Source organism: Biomphalaria glabrata, chromosome 13 (assembly GCF_947242115.1).
Source record: "Biomphalaria glabrata chromosome 13, xgBioGlab47.1, whole genome shotgun sequence".
Taxonomy (NCBI): domain Eukaryota; kingdom Metazoa; phylum Mollusca; class Gastropoda; family Planorbidae; genus Biomphalaria; species Biomphalaria glabrata.
In genome coordinates, this window is record NC_074723.1 from 32,966,846 (window position 1) to 32,979,773 (window position 12,928).

At 37.7% G+C, this 12,928-nt stretch overlaps 1 protein-coding gene across 1 annotated transcript in view; it reads left to right on the plus strand.

Annotated features, from left to right (window-relative positions):
• The window catches only part of LOC106066119 (uncharacterized), a 36,551-nt gene that overhangs the window by 6,652 nt on the left and 16,971 nt on the right, over window positions 1-12,928 (plus strand). The window contains exons 4-7 of the mRNA XM_056007347.1: window positions 2,985-3,200; window positions 3,988-4,020; window positions 6,681-6,930; window positions 10,202-10,384. Coding sequence (XP_055863322.1) covers window positions 2,985-3,200; window positions 3,988-4,020; window positions 6,681-6,930; window positions 10,202-10,384 — 682 coding nt within the window. The remainder of the gene's footprint in view (window positions 1-2,984; window positions 3,201-3,987; window positions 4,021-6,680; window positions 6,931-10,201; window positions 10,385-12,928) is intronic.

The following is a 12,928-nucleotide window of genomic DNA, read 5'->3' on the forward strand; positions in this document are numbered from 1 at the left end:
ATAGCAGCTACACTTAATCAAGATGGCCGGCCTGTGGCTTTCTTTTCCCGGACACTATCGCAAAGCGAAAGAAGGCACTCATCAGTGGAAAAAGAAGCGTATGCAATAGTAGAATCTTTGAGGAAATGGAAACACTTTCTTATTGGAAGACCATTTACCCTTGTCACAGACCAGCGATCCGTGTCGTTTATGTATTGTAGACAAAATAAAGGCAAGATCAAGAATGAGAAGATCCAAAGGTGGAGGTTAGAGCTATCCTGCTTTCACTATGACGTCGTTTACAGACCAGGTACACAGAACACTGCTGCTGACACTTTCAGCAGAAATCGCTACTTATCCGCAATGTCACGTAACGACCTAAAATTACTCCACAATAGTTTGTGTCACCCTGGTGTAACAAGAATGCTACATTTTGTGAGATCAAAAAATCTACCTTTTTCCACCGATGACGTCAGAACAGTGATCGACCAGTGCCAGTCATGTGCTGAACTTAAACCTCGATTCTTCAGGCCGCCAATAGGACAATTAATCAAAGCCACTCAGCCATTCGAAAGAATAAGCATGGACTTTAAGGGACCTCTCCCTTCCAACTCACGCAATAAATATCTGCTTACCATGATCGACGAATTCTCTAGGTTTCCTTTTGCCTTTGCATGCCCAGATATGTCATCTGCTACTGTTATTAAATGCCTAAATGAGTTGTTCGCCTTATTCGGGCTACCTTCCTATGTCCATACCGACAGAGGTACTTCCTTTATGTCTGCTGAAGTACAGAAGTACCTTAACGAAAGAGGAGTTGCTACGAGCAGGACCACGGCTTACAATCCTAGAGGAAATGGTCAAATAGAGAAACTGAACAGTACCCTTTGGAAAGCTATAACCTTAGCTTTACACTCCCAGGACTTGAGTACGTCTCAGTGGGAACTAGTATTGCAAGACGCGTTGCACTCAATTCGGTCACTTCTGTGTACGGCGACGAATAAAACTCCACATGAGAGACTCTTTGGATACTATCGCAGAAGTACTTCTGGAACCTCCCTACCAACGTGGTTAACATCTCCTGGCCCCGTGTTGTTAAAAAGAAATAATAGATCCTCTAAGTATGACCCTTTAACAGAGGAGGTAGAGCTGGTGAACAGCAACCCTCAATACGCTCTTATCAAAACATCTACGGGCCGAGAAGAAACAGTTTCTTTAAGATTGTTGGCGCCCAAAGAAAAAGACTGTTTCACAGAGAATGTGAGACCCCCTGTGCTGAGAGACGGTTCCCCCAGGAATGCGACACCCTCACTTCAAAGCGAAACAGAAAGCAACACAGAGAACTCTTCTCTGAACCCTCCTGTTAACCGAACAACCAAACCACCCCTTTCGGGGGAAGTGGACCCGGTTGAAGCCCCTACCATCGAGTCACCAAGTAATGTTGTTAGTACTGATACTGATTGTACTGATACTGCCGATCCAAACTGCCGATACAACCTAAGAGAACGAAAATCAAGACCCAACTACAGGGTTTAACAGACTGATGTGTTCGATAAACAGTTGCTGTATAATAGACTAATGTGTTTGATAAACAGTTTGCTATTAACCAGTATTGCAGATGTGTTTAGATGCTTATGTTTTATTAATCATTGTATTTGCTTTGACTACTTAATGTTGTGTTATATGTATAAAATTTAAACGTGGGGTGAATGTCGTGAATTTGCTTATTTGGATTGTCACCCCTTAGTGTTTGTTACACTTGTTAACCTGTGTACTGACCGTATTTCGTAGTCCGTGTTGTGAACTCTACTATGTGTGTAGTTGTTTGTCATTCAGTGAAATAAAGCTTTGAATGTAACATGGTATTGTTATTATTAAGTACAACATTGTTATTATTAAGTACAACAATGTCTTACCGTGAAGCTGTTTCTTTAGTCAACATGTCTTACTGTGAAGCTGTCTCTTGGTTAGTCAACATGTCTCACTGTGAAGCTGTCTCTTGGTTAGTCAACATGTCCTACCGTGAAGCTGTTTCTTTAGTCAACATGTCTTACTGTGAAGCTGTCTCTTGGTCAGTCAACATCTTACTGTGAAGCTGTCTCTTCGTTAGTCAACATGTCTTACTGTGAAGCTGTCTCTTTAGTCAACATGTCTTACTGTGAAGCTGTCTCTTGGTTATTCAACATGTCTTACTTTGAAGCTGAATTTTCGTTCAGCCAATCTGCAGCTGTCTGTCCGTCTAGCAGTCTTTCTGTCCATCCAGATGTTTCACTGACATTTCTCACTCACCCTCGCTTTCTATCCATCTTTCCCTCTATCTGTCTCACACTTTTTTCTCTCTTCCTCTTTCCTCATTTCTCTCTCCGCCTCTCTGTCTCTCTCTGTCTCTCAGGATGGCTGCCTAGTCGTTTGGTATGCACGCTGAACTGTCGTTCGGTAGTCTCGATGGTTTTTGGTTCATACCCTGTTAGCTGCCATTCCCGTCGTCCTGCGGGAGGTTTGGAATAGTATGTTCATTATCTTCTATCTATCTATCTATCTATCTATCTATCTATCTATCTATCTATCTATCTATCTATCTATCTATCTATCTATCTATCTATCTATCTATCTATCTATCTATCTATCTATCTATCTATCTATCTATCTATCTATCTATCTATCTATCTATCTATCTATCTATCTATCTATCTATCTATCCATCTATCTACCCATCCATTTATCTATCTATCTATCTATCTATCTATCTATCTATCTATCTATCTATCTATCTATCTATCTATCTATCTATCTATCTATCTATCTATCTATCTATCTATCTATCTATCTATATCAACCAATTAATCAATGGATTTTACGTCTCGAGAGACGATCTTTTCCCTTTGCAACTTCTTGTATGACTACAGAGGCCGATCCTTAATACACATCTGATATCCCCCCTCTCTCTATCTATCTATCGATCTATCTATCTATCTAATCTACGATCTCTTTCTAATTTACAACAGAGACCCCATGTGTACCATCCTGACATTAAGATCAACACAAGTGACCCTGCCAACCCCCAGTTCCAGCATCCTGTCATTCAGTTCGTCAACGGCACTCTGCCGTACGGCATGGAGTTTGTCGTCATCCACACGAAAGCCTTTTACGTCAATGAAGACAGATACATCTGCGTCAACGACCTGTCCAACCTAGGGGGAGAGAGTAGAATTCATTTTGATGTGAGTGATCTCCTCTTGTTTAATTAGTATGCATGTAACTCTATTTACTCTCTTCAGAGATGAATATTAATATATGAATAGTTCATTATTGCTATTTCTTAAAAAAATTATCGTTCACCACTGTATTTCTTCATTACCAAATTAAAATGATTGCATAACGTTTTCTTTTAAACATTACTAGTCTAGGACAAATTTGTACAAACTCTCCTTTTTCCCTAGTGCTATTAGAGCAAGGAATGGGTTGCCTGAGCTAGCCAGGATAACCATTGGCATAATTAAAGTCATTGGTTAACATGCATGACTAGATGCATGACGCGTAGGATGTAATCATCTTCTTTATTGAAGTAACGTATTATATAAGATAAGAACTGTCGATAATGATGCTAAGACATCTGAAAATTTAATCACGATGGCTAACTTGTCGTGTAAGTATGCACATTGAAAATTCGTCTCGACGGTCTCGGGTTCAACCATGCCCTTCACCATCCCCCCCCACCGTTCTGCGAAGGTTTGGACTACGATGTAATAATGCCTAATTCTGAAGGAGCATTAAAAAAACATGTCCAATTAAACGAAACGAAGCAAGTCATCAATGAAATATTCTGAACAGTTTATATAACGCGGTTTAGATCTGTCTTTTTATTGGATTTCTATCTTCGGATTCCAAGACATTTTCTTATATGTTTATGATTATTATTAGCATATATTGTTGTTGCTTGTTTGATATGTGATGATTCTCTATCAGATTGTTTACTTTTGAATTATTTACAAATGGCGCTCCTTTCAGGTAACAAACCAAACGACAAGAGTTTTATTTGAAGTAAGATGGACACTACTAAAATATGATTTTAAAGCTCACCTAACGCACTGCGCTAAAAGCGAGGAGAATTGTCGCACTAACGCGCACCCACATTGCTTGCCTTTTTTTTTTTTTACTACAGCTTCCGCTAACAGGAACAAGAAAAAAGATTTTTATATTGCCATCATGTTTGTTTCGGTGTATATGTGTGTGTGTGTGTGTGTTTGAGAGAGAGATAGAGATAAAGAGAAAAAGAGAGAAGGAGAGAGAAAGAGTGAGAGCGAGAGAGAGAGAGAGAGAAAGAGAGCAAGAGAAATAGAGAGAGAGAGAAAGAGAGAATGAGAGAGAAAGAGAGTGAAAGAGAGAGTGAAGGAGAGAGAGAGAAAGAGAGTGAAAGAGAGAGAGAAAGAGAGCAAGAGAAATAGAGAGAGAGAAAGAGAATGAGAGTGAAAGAGAGAGAGAGAATGAGAGTGAAAGAGAGAGTGAAAGAGAGAGAGAAAGAGAGTGAAAGAGAGAGTGAGAAAGAGAGAATGAGAGAGAAAGAGAGAATGAGAGAGAAAGAGAGAATGAGAGAGAAAGAGAGTGAAAGAGAGAGAAAGAGAGTGAAAGAGAGAGAGAGATAAAGAGAGAAAGAGAAAGAGAGAGAGAGAAACTAGATATTAAAGAAGAGAAACAAAGAGGGAGAAAATAAATGGATTAGATAAAGAGTGATAGAGAGTCAAATACTATAAGACTGAAAGAGAATCTAGAAAAAGAATAGAAAAAAAAATGAATAGAAAAAGAATAGAAAGTAAAAGATGTACAGAAAGAGATACAGTGAAAGCTTGGGGTAAAAAAAGTGAACGATCATAAAAAGAGAGAAAAAAAAAGAGAAAAACTTGAGAGAGAAAGAAAGAAAATAACAAATTGAGAAAAGAACACACAAAAAAAAGTGCGGAAGTGTTTTGTAAGCAAAATTTTTTTTACTGCTCTATTAATTACTGTAACATTGCACTTCGCATAATTTACTAAAATTAACTCAACTCCTCTTTTTTCTTCTGGTTATTTTCGGAAGTAGCATTACGCCGTTTGCGTCATACGCGTCTCACCTGTCTTGTCGTACCGCTAAGACATACCTGTCTCACTTCTGCTACAGAATGTTTATCACATTCGTCTGTCACTTTTCACTTGTCACAACCTGTGACAACTTCAGTCGCACCCCACCCCCTTCTCATTCCTTATCCCACACCAAAGTTACACTTTCCCTTGTCACATAGTATCGGGGGGGGGGGGAGGAGTTTAATTTTACAATATATCTGCCCTTAGTAACTATTATAATCTTTTGCCATTCTCGGATCAACTTGATATATGTCACAATTACTCGTCACGGCCTTAAGCACAGGCAAACTAGGCAGCTGCCTAGGGCCTCCTATTGTTTTTTAGAGGAAAATAAAGGCTCAATTGAATTAAATCCCAAGTATGTGAGGACTCTCTCTCTCATGCCTACTGGCCTAGCTCTAAGTCTCTACTATACTCAAGATGCCATACAGAACTCAACGGGTATCGTATTATATGAATTGATTTTAGTTGTTGATTTAGATCTAGATACTGGAAGGCTTTTTAATTCACTGAATAATTGTATTTTTCAGTTGTTTTATTTATTTTTAAAATTTCATTTGGGGGGGGGGGGGAGGCACCGAATTCTTATAGCCTAGGTGCTTCAATTACCTAAGACCGGCCCTGCATTCATAATCGATGACAATACTCGAATCAAAAAAAAAAATCACCAATTAGTTTATCAATTAGTCGTAATTAATCTTGTTTTATATGGAAAAAATTGAGATGAACCTTCCAGAAAAAGCAGAGATTTAGAGGCTTCCTTGAAATTAGCTTTGTTTTTTAAAAAATGATCTTTATGTTTTGCTTGTTTTAAAATATTACTTTCAACTGAAGCTCTTATGTACCAACATTTTTAAATAGCACAAAGTAAACTATATCTATTTCCTTTCTTGATATTCAATCAAGAAATGAATTCACAATGATGATACATGATACTTGCAATAGATTTGTACATTTAATTCTAATGATAGTATAACCTACACACTTTTTAAAAATACACCTTAACATGAAGCTGGTTCGGCACCGACAGATCTTATTAACATCTCACATTTTTTAATGAAAAGTTAGCAAAGTAAAGGATAAAGTAATTCAAATCATTCGCTCACCTTAAAAGATACATACATTTATGTATACAATTAGCTAAGAAAACTAAATAATTTATTGCCATCGGAACAAAGATCATAATGTAACATATATAATCTTAATTATTGACCATATGTAAATTATATTGAGATGTATAGAATATCTTCTTACACTTATAAATATGTGTTACCGATATGATCTACAGTCTACACTTATAATGTTCTTTAAACGTGATTTTTTTTTAAAACATCTACATTAAAAATATGAAAGAAAGCTTATTTCTTAATGTGTTTCTCTTCATGAAGTCCTAATAGCTACTTAAGACTTTAATGTTGCTACTTAGATAGTGTTTCATAATCTTATTTGACTTATCCAAAACATTTGACTTATTAGACCTATCTGACATATCCAACTTATTTGACTTATCCAAGTTATTTGACTTTTCAGGCTTTTTGAATTATCTGATGACCTTTCTGACTTATCTGACTTATCTCTATCAGGTCATACTCAAAGATAAGCTGGCCGAAACACACTACGTCAGCAACCAGCTTCCGTTTGTGGTGGAAATCGAGTACCCGGTGAGGGAGTCACACCCCAAGGCAGCCCTCTTCGCCGGGGTGCTTGTTCTCATTATCTTAGCCGTCTCCCTGCTCATCCCATTTGTAGTCCGCTCCAAGAGGCGTTGGAAGGCCGGAAAGCCCATCTGCGCCTGCGGGTCTGCCGAGGAAGGATGTGATAACGACAGTAGTGGTAAGTCTCCTTTCACTGTTAGTCTGACATTTGGTAATTGGGTACAACCTAACCGTGTAGTCTGACAACTTCAACTGAATTACCTTTAAATTGTAAAACTCTGAAATGGCGATATTGCTAAAATTGCGAACATGAAACTTTCAGAGAAGGAGTTAAACAAGCAAATTGAAAACGCTAAGTTACCAAGGGGGATACATTGGGAGGCAAATTGAAAACGCTAAGTTACCAAGGGGGATAAATTGGAAGGCAAATTGAAAACGCTAAGTTACCAAGGGGGATAAATTGGGAGGCAAATTGAAAACGCTAAGTTACCAAGGGGGATAAATTGGGAGGCAAATTGAAAACGCTAAGTTACCAAGGGGATAAATTGGGAGGCAAATTGAAAACGCTAAGTTACCAAGGGGGATAAATTGGGAGATGGCTGAAAAAGAATTGACTAATGTTTAGCGAGGCCTGAATAGGTATTGCACAAAATAATAGAATAACTAACTAGTAGACATAACCTCTCTAAAAAAATATAAGCATAGCGTTTCAGTAAATACTCAAAATGTCCGAAGTGTTCCCTTTAGGAAAAGGTTAGAACCACTGACTTAGAGGAAGACTAAAGTAAACACGAATAACAGTCAGGTGTGGAGAGGCAAAAGGTTAGGCCAAGTTACACAAAGTTATCCATTTATTTAGTTCATCTATTCAAAGTTTATATCTCACGCATAATCCGTAAGCAATAAACTGAGATAATGCATACGTCACATTCACATTACAAGATAATGGCCTATCTGGTGCGAACCACGGACGTCTCGTTAAAGCAGGCAAAGCTCAACCTCAGTTCGTATATCATTTAAGTGACAGATGAATGTCTAATTATGTTTAAAATTCTAATTGATTAAAATTGATAAAGTTCATTTAAGCATGCATGACTTTACAAAGAAGTGAAGTACTTATCCTCATTAACCGCATACTTCTGTGTGAAAAGCCTTGCTCTAAATACTGTGCAGTACTGCATCTAGTGCTAGAGTGTTTACAAGACTAAAACATTTCTATGTTCAATTTTTTCATTGTGTTCCTCGAGTTTTTTTGTGGCTTTTGTTATGCTTCGTATGTTCCATGTGAATACTTGCGTTTCGCATGTTCCTTGTCTTACGTAAGTTCCGCGTGTTCCATGATATATAAATGTTCCTTAAGTTCCACGTGTTCCATGTGTTTCATATGTTCTCTGTGTTTCATTAGTTCCATGAATTACAGGTGTTCCTTGTGTACCTGTGTTCCATAAGCTTCACCTGTAACTTGTCTATCACATGTTACTTTGTGTTCCTTAGTTTCATGTGTTCCACGTGTTCCTTGAGTGTTCCGTAAGTTCTGCTTGTTATTTAAGTATCCCATAACCCACATGTTCCTCGTATTTCTTGTCTTTCATGTGTTCCTTGTGTCTCACGTGTAACTTAGTTGTCTTGTACGTGTTCCTTAAGTTCTATTTGTTTTTTTACGTTTCACGTAGTTCCACATGTTCCTTATCTTTCTTGTGTTCCATACGTACCACGCTCTTTATTCGTTCTTGCTCTCCATAAGTTCCACGTGTTCCTTGAGTTTCTAAAATGTTCCCTGTGCTCAGAATATTCAAAGTGTATAATAAGTTCTATGTATTGCCCTTGTTCCTTGTCTGCCATATGTCTTATGCTTTCCATTTGTTCCATTTGTTCCATGTGTTCCTTGTGTGCCTTGTGTTCTATACGTTTTACGTCTTCATGTTCTTTGCACATCGCGTGTTTCATTTTTTTCGACCAATAAAATCATCATATATTATCTGTTCTTGTCTTATCTTACAATGTTTTAGAAACACTACCCACATGCGCGTTAACATTCTGTCTTTTATTGTGGCAAAGAGTCATTGGCATTGTTGTGTCTACATGTGTCGTTTCCCCCAACAGAAAGTAGACAGTTTAGCTTGCAACTAGGGACCCCCACGCCCTAGGTATCAATGCCTTGCCTGTTTCATTGTAGAAGTGAAAACAGACTTATGAAAAGTATTTAGAATTGTCTGTACTCTAAATGGAACACAAAAGTCTATTATTAATAAGAATCACTCGCTAACCTCATTGGGAATGATACAACAACATAAAGTACATATTTAACCATTTGGGGTCACATTTATTATGCATAAACTTTAACTATTCTATGTGTACTAACTTAACATGATTAACAGTTTTATATAACCAAGAGACGCTGTATGCAATGGGTTAAATAGTAACCAATACTCTCAAAAGTTGTGAGAGGCATTAACAGTTCTAAATCGCAGTGTTGCCAAAGTACCCACAACTATAACTCATAGAATTTAGAGATATATTTAGGCGTACGTTCCCTGAGCTGGTCAAGTCTCATATTTAGAATTCATCATCCTATGCAGTGATGGATTTCCGGCTAGTGTAGTCTCATATAGACCAATGAATCCGGTCATTATCTGCAATTCCGAGACCAATGTTAGCTATAATGGCACGATACGCGAGATACACGTAGCGCCTTATCTCTATCATTCGCTGTTATCAAGAGTTAACGTAACATCTTTTCATGTGCCCTCTTCCCTTTTTTCTACACGGTATAGCGGCCAGTAGAGGCTGGATGGCTGAGCGGTACAGCGCTTCTCTTCTGTACTAGAGAATCGTGGGGTTTGAATCTCTGTGAAGACTGGGATTTTTTTTTAAATTCTGGATTGTTAGGGCGCACCCAAGTCCACCCAGCTTTAAGGAGAATCTGGCATCAGTTGTGGAGAAGTAAAATTAAGTAAAGTTAACAGTGGGCCACAGAAACAGATGACCTTTACACTATCTACCCTATTGACGGCATGGCCTGAATGGGGAACGTCCCTTTTTATAGCGACCTGTAGGATACTCTTTGAAAGACTAGTTAATCTTGTATCGTGTTTAATTGTTCCTAACTTTATGCAGAGGTGTAGCTGGGGTGGGGGATGGAGGGGAGAATTTGAAAATCATCCCGGGCCCCCCTCAAGTCCAAATGAGTGTTATTTTGACATTAAATATATAAAATATTACGCAAAATGCAAGGCCCCCCAACAAGGAGGTCAAGCCCCCCCCCCGGGCCCCCAAATTTTCTAGCTACGCCACTGGCTATATGACTTTAAAAAAAAAAGATGATCGTTTTGCTTAGGAATAATTAAATTTGGCAACACTGCGAACTTACAACTATAACTTAAGAAACTGCATCGTGTTGTTTTAAATTGCACACTAATTGACTTACTAACTTAAAAACACACGACTAGCTGAACAGCCCATGAAGACCGAGCACCACAGTGAACACAGCCAACAGGAGCCCATCGCCCAGAAGAGGTTCCTCGAAAAGCTGGAGGCCCCCCACCCCGCACATCCGACTCCCATGTCGGACATGGAGACGTTGCGCCAGGGCCTGAACAACGTCACGCTGATCCATCCAAAGAAGCAAAGAGGTACAGAGAGGCCTACTTGAGCTCACTCTACGCTCCTGCGCCCTTCTTTATCAGGAACGCACGGGAGCGGAGCGGGCGGTCATGTGTTCGGCCTCAGTACCGACGCCATGGCGCAGAGCATGTTAAGACTCGAACCTATACTATAGTAACGTAGATTGTACATTCTTTGGCTCTACCATCTGCGCAAGTAGCTGCTGCAGCACGCATTTCACAGCTGTTTCTGCACTATCTTATATGCTTGCTTTCGAATATGTAGCCTAACACTTCTAAACCATATATATATATATATATACCATTATATATACAACTTGATACATATCTATGTCATTGCAATATATATTTTTATGTACACATATAGCGCACAGCTGCTTTTATTCTTAGCATATTTTATTATTTGTTTTATAATCAGTTAACATTTTTCGTAAATTAGGGCCTACAGAGCGAGTAAACCCATTAGTGCTTTAATGATGACTGAATTAATCTGTTCCAAATAAATGTTTTATGATTATAAATTCTTTAGGGAAGATTGAGTTAAATGACGATGGCCAATAGTCTAGCCTAAAAGCATGGTATAAAATTGTTTTGATTTCATCTTTGCTAATTTTATGTAATATTTCGGCTTTAAAGTCGTGCCTGTATTTACTGAGTAGAGGGAAGAAGTTCTAAAACACTATGGGCATTACATCGGATGCGTAGCTAGCAATCTGCTGGTGGTGCGGGCCGCACAGTTTTTTATAGCCTTTTCTGAAATATTAGGGGTCAGACACAGGGACACTTGTAGGAAGTAATCATCTTCTCGTTTGAAGTAACGTCTGGATGCAACAATAATATCAAGTGTACTTAGTGTAACCTTCTATAATATAATACTATTAGTATTATACTAACAATCTCATAAATAATCATATTGTACATATATAATGTGGTGTTGATGGTCTATTTTGTTGATGAGTATATATATGTTACTGGTGCATGCGAGTCCATATGACACAACAACAGAATGAATCAAGAATATACTTAATAACGCAGGCTGATAACTTCAACAGTTTAATAAACAATAAAAAGGGCACAGTCCTCTGTCGTCGCTAGCCTAGCGTCGTCCTCTTAGGCGTCTTGTCCGTTATTCTTCTTGTTCATTATCCTACTCTGTTCTTACTCGTCACATTACTTAGGAAAAACCCGATTCACATCAACTTCTACGCATCTTGTGTCATTACATATTTCCTCCCCCCTTTATCAAAAAAAAATTTTGTCAATTTTTTTTTTTTTTCAGTCTAAAACACTATCCCTACTGTCATGTCTGTACAATATATATGGCCAAAATTTTGGGGAAAGACAAAACAAACATATATCTTGATCTTGATGGACATCATCATGTTTCCCATCTTCATCAGTTCCCTGGTGAAATTGTCCATGTTCCTATGTCACAAAGTTCACACTGTAGTTGAATGTTGACACCAAGAAAACAATACAGTTCCAATACAGTTATTAGTAAGAAAATATCTGGTATGCGGTGTTCTAATCATCACTCATTGACGATAAAATAGTATAGTACAGTGTAATAGTTTCACCAACCAATAGTACTAAGTCCATCAAGACATGTATACAGTCCCCATACGACGATGCCTTTGTCGATTCCACAGACATAAAACAGTTTTTCAGAGTAAATACACATGTATATAGTCCACATACGAAGATGCCTTTGCTGACTCCATAGGCATAAAACAGAGTTTTTCAGAGTAAATACTGTTATTGGCTATATGTACGTTGGTGGTTGCCTCATATCACACCAAACCCCTCCTGTCAGACAAAATGTAATATTTGTGTCAAAACAACTTTCCAAATTATTCTACCTAACTTTTTTTTGTTGGGTACCAATAAGTATATTTTCTCTCCACTTACCATTTCCAAACTGACCTAGCCTTTTACTAATGGATGATAATGATTATATAAAAAAATAATGACTGTAGATGATCATACTTACTTTAATTTACACCTTTGACTTCAATTATTGAAATTTTATAATTATCTCCCTTGATTTAATAAAATTCCCAATTTATATTTTACTGAGTTATCTTCCTTTAAAGGAAATAAAATATATATAGTCCATATATAAACAACTTATTCATACCCATTGACTAGAACATATACATATATATACATGCATAAACAAATCAAAATGAATAATCATTATTTACAACAGTTTATCTCACTGTAACTCTTGACAACATGTCAGCTACAATATTAATTTCTCCCCTAATAGCCTCCAATTGAAAATTATATTCTTGTAAAATTAGAAACCACCTGTATAATCTACCATTTTTAATACTTTTTTCTTGCATAAACTTAAGAGGCCTGTGATCAGATAACAATATGAATTTGTTTCCCAGTAAATAGCTTTCCAACTTAGTTACAACCCAACAGCTAAAGCCTCCTTCTCTATGACACTGTATCTCTTCTCAGTATCAGATAATTTCCTACTTACATAAATTATTGGGTGTAATTTATCATACTGTTGCATCAAACAACCTCCTATAGCACTACCAG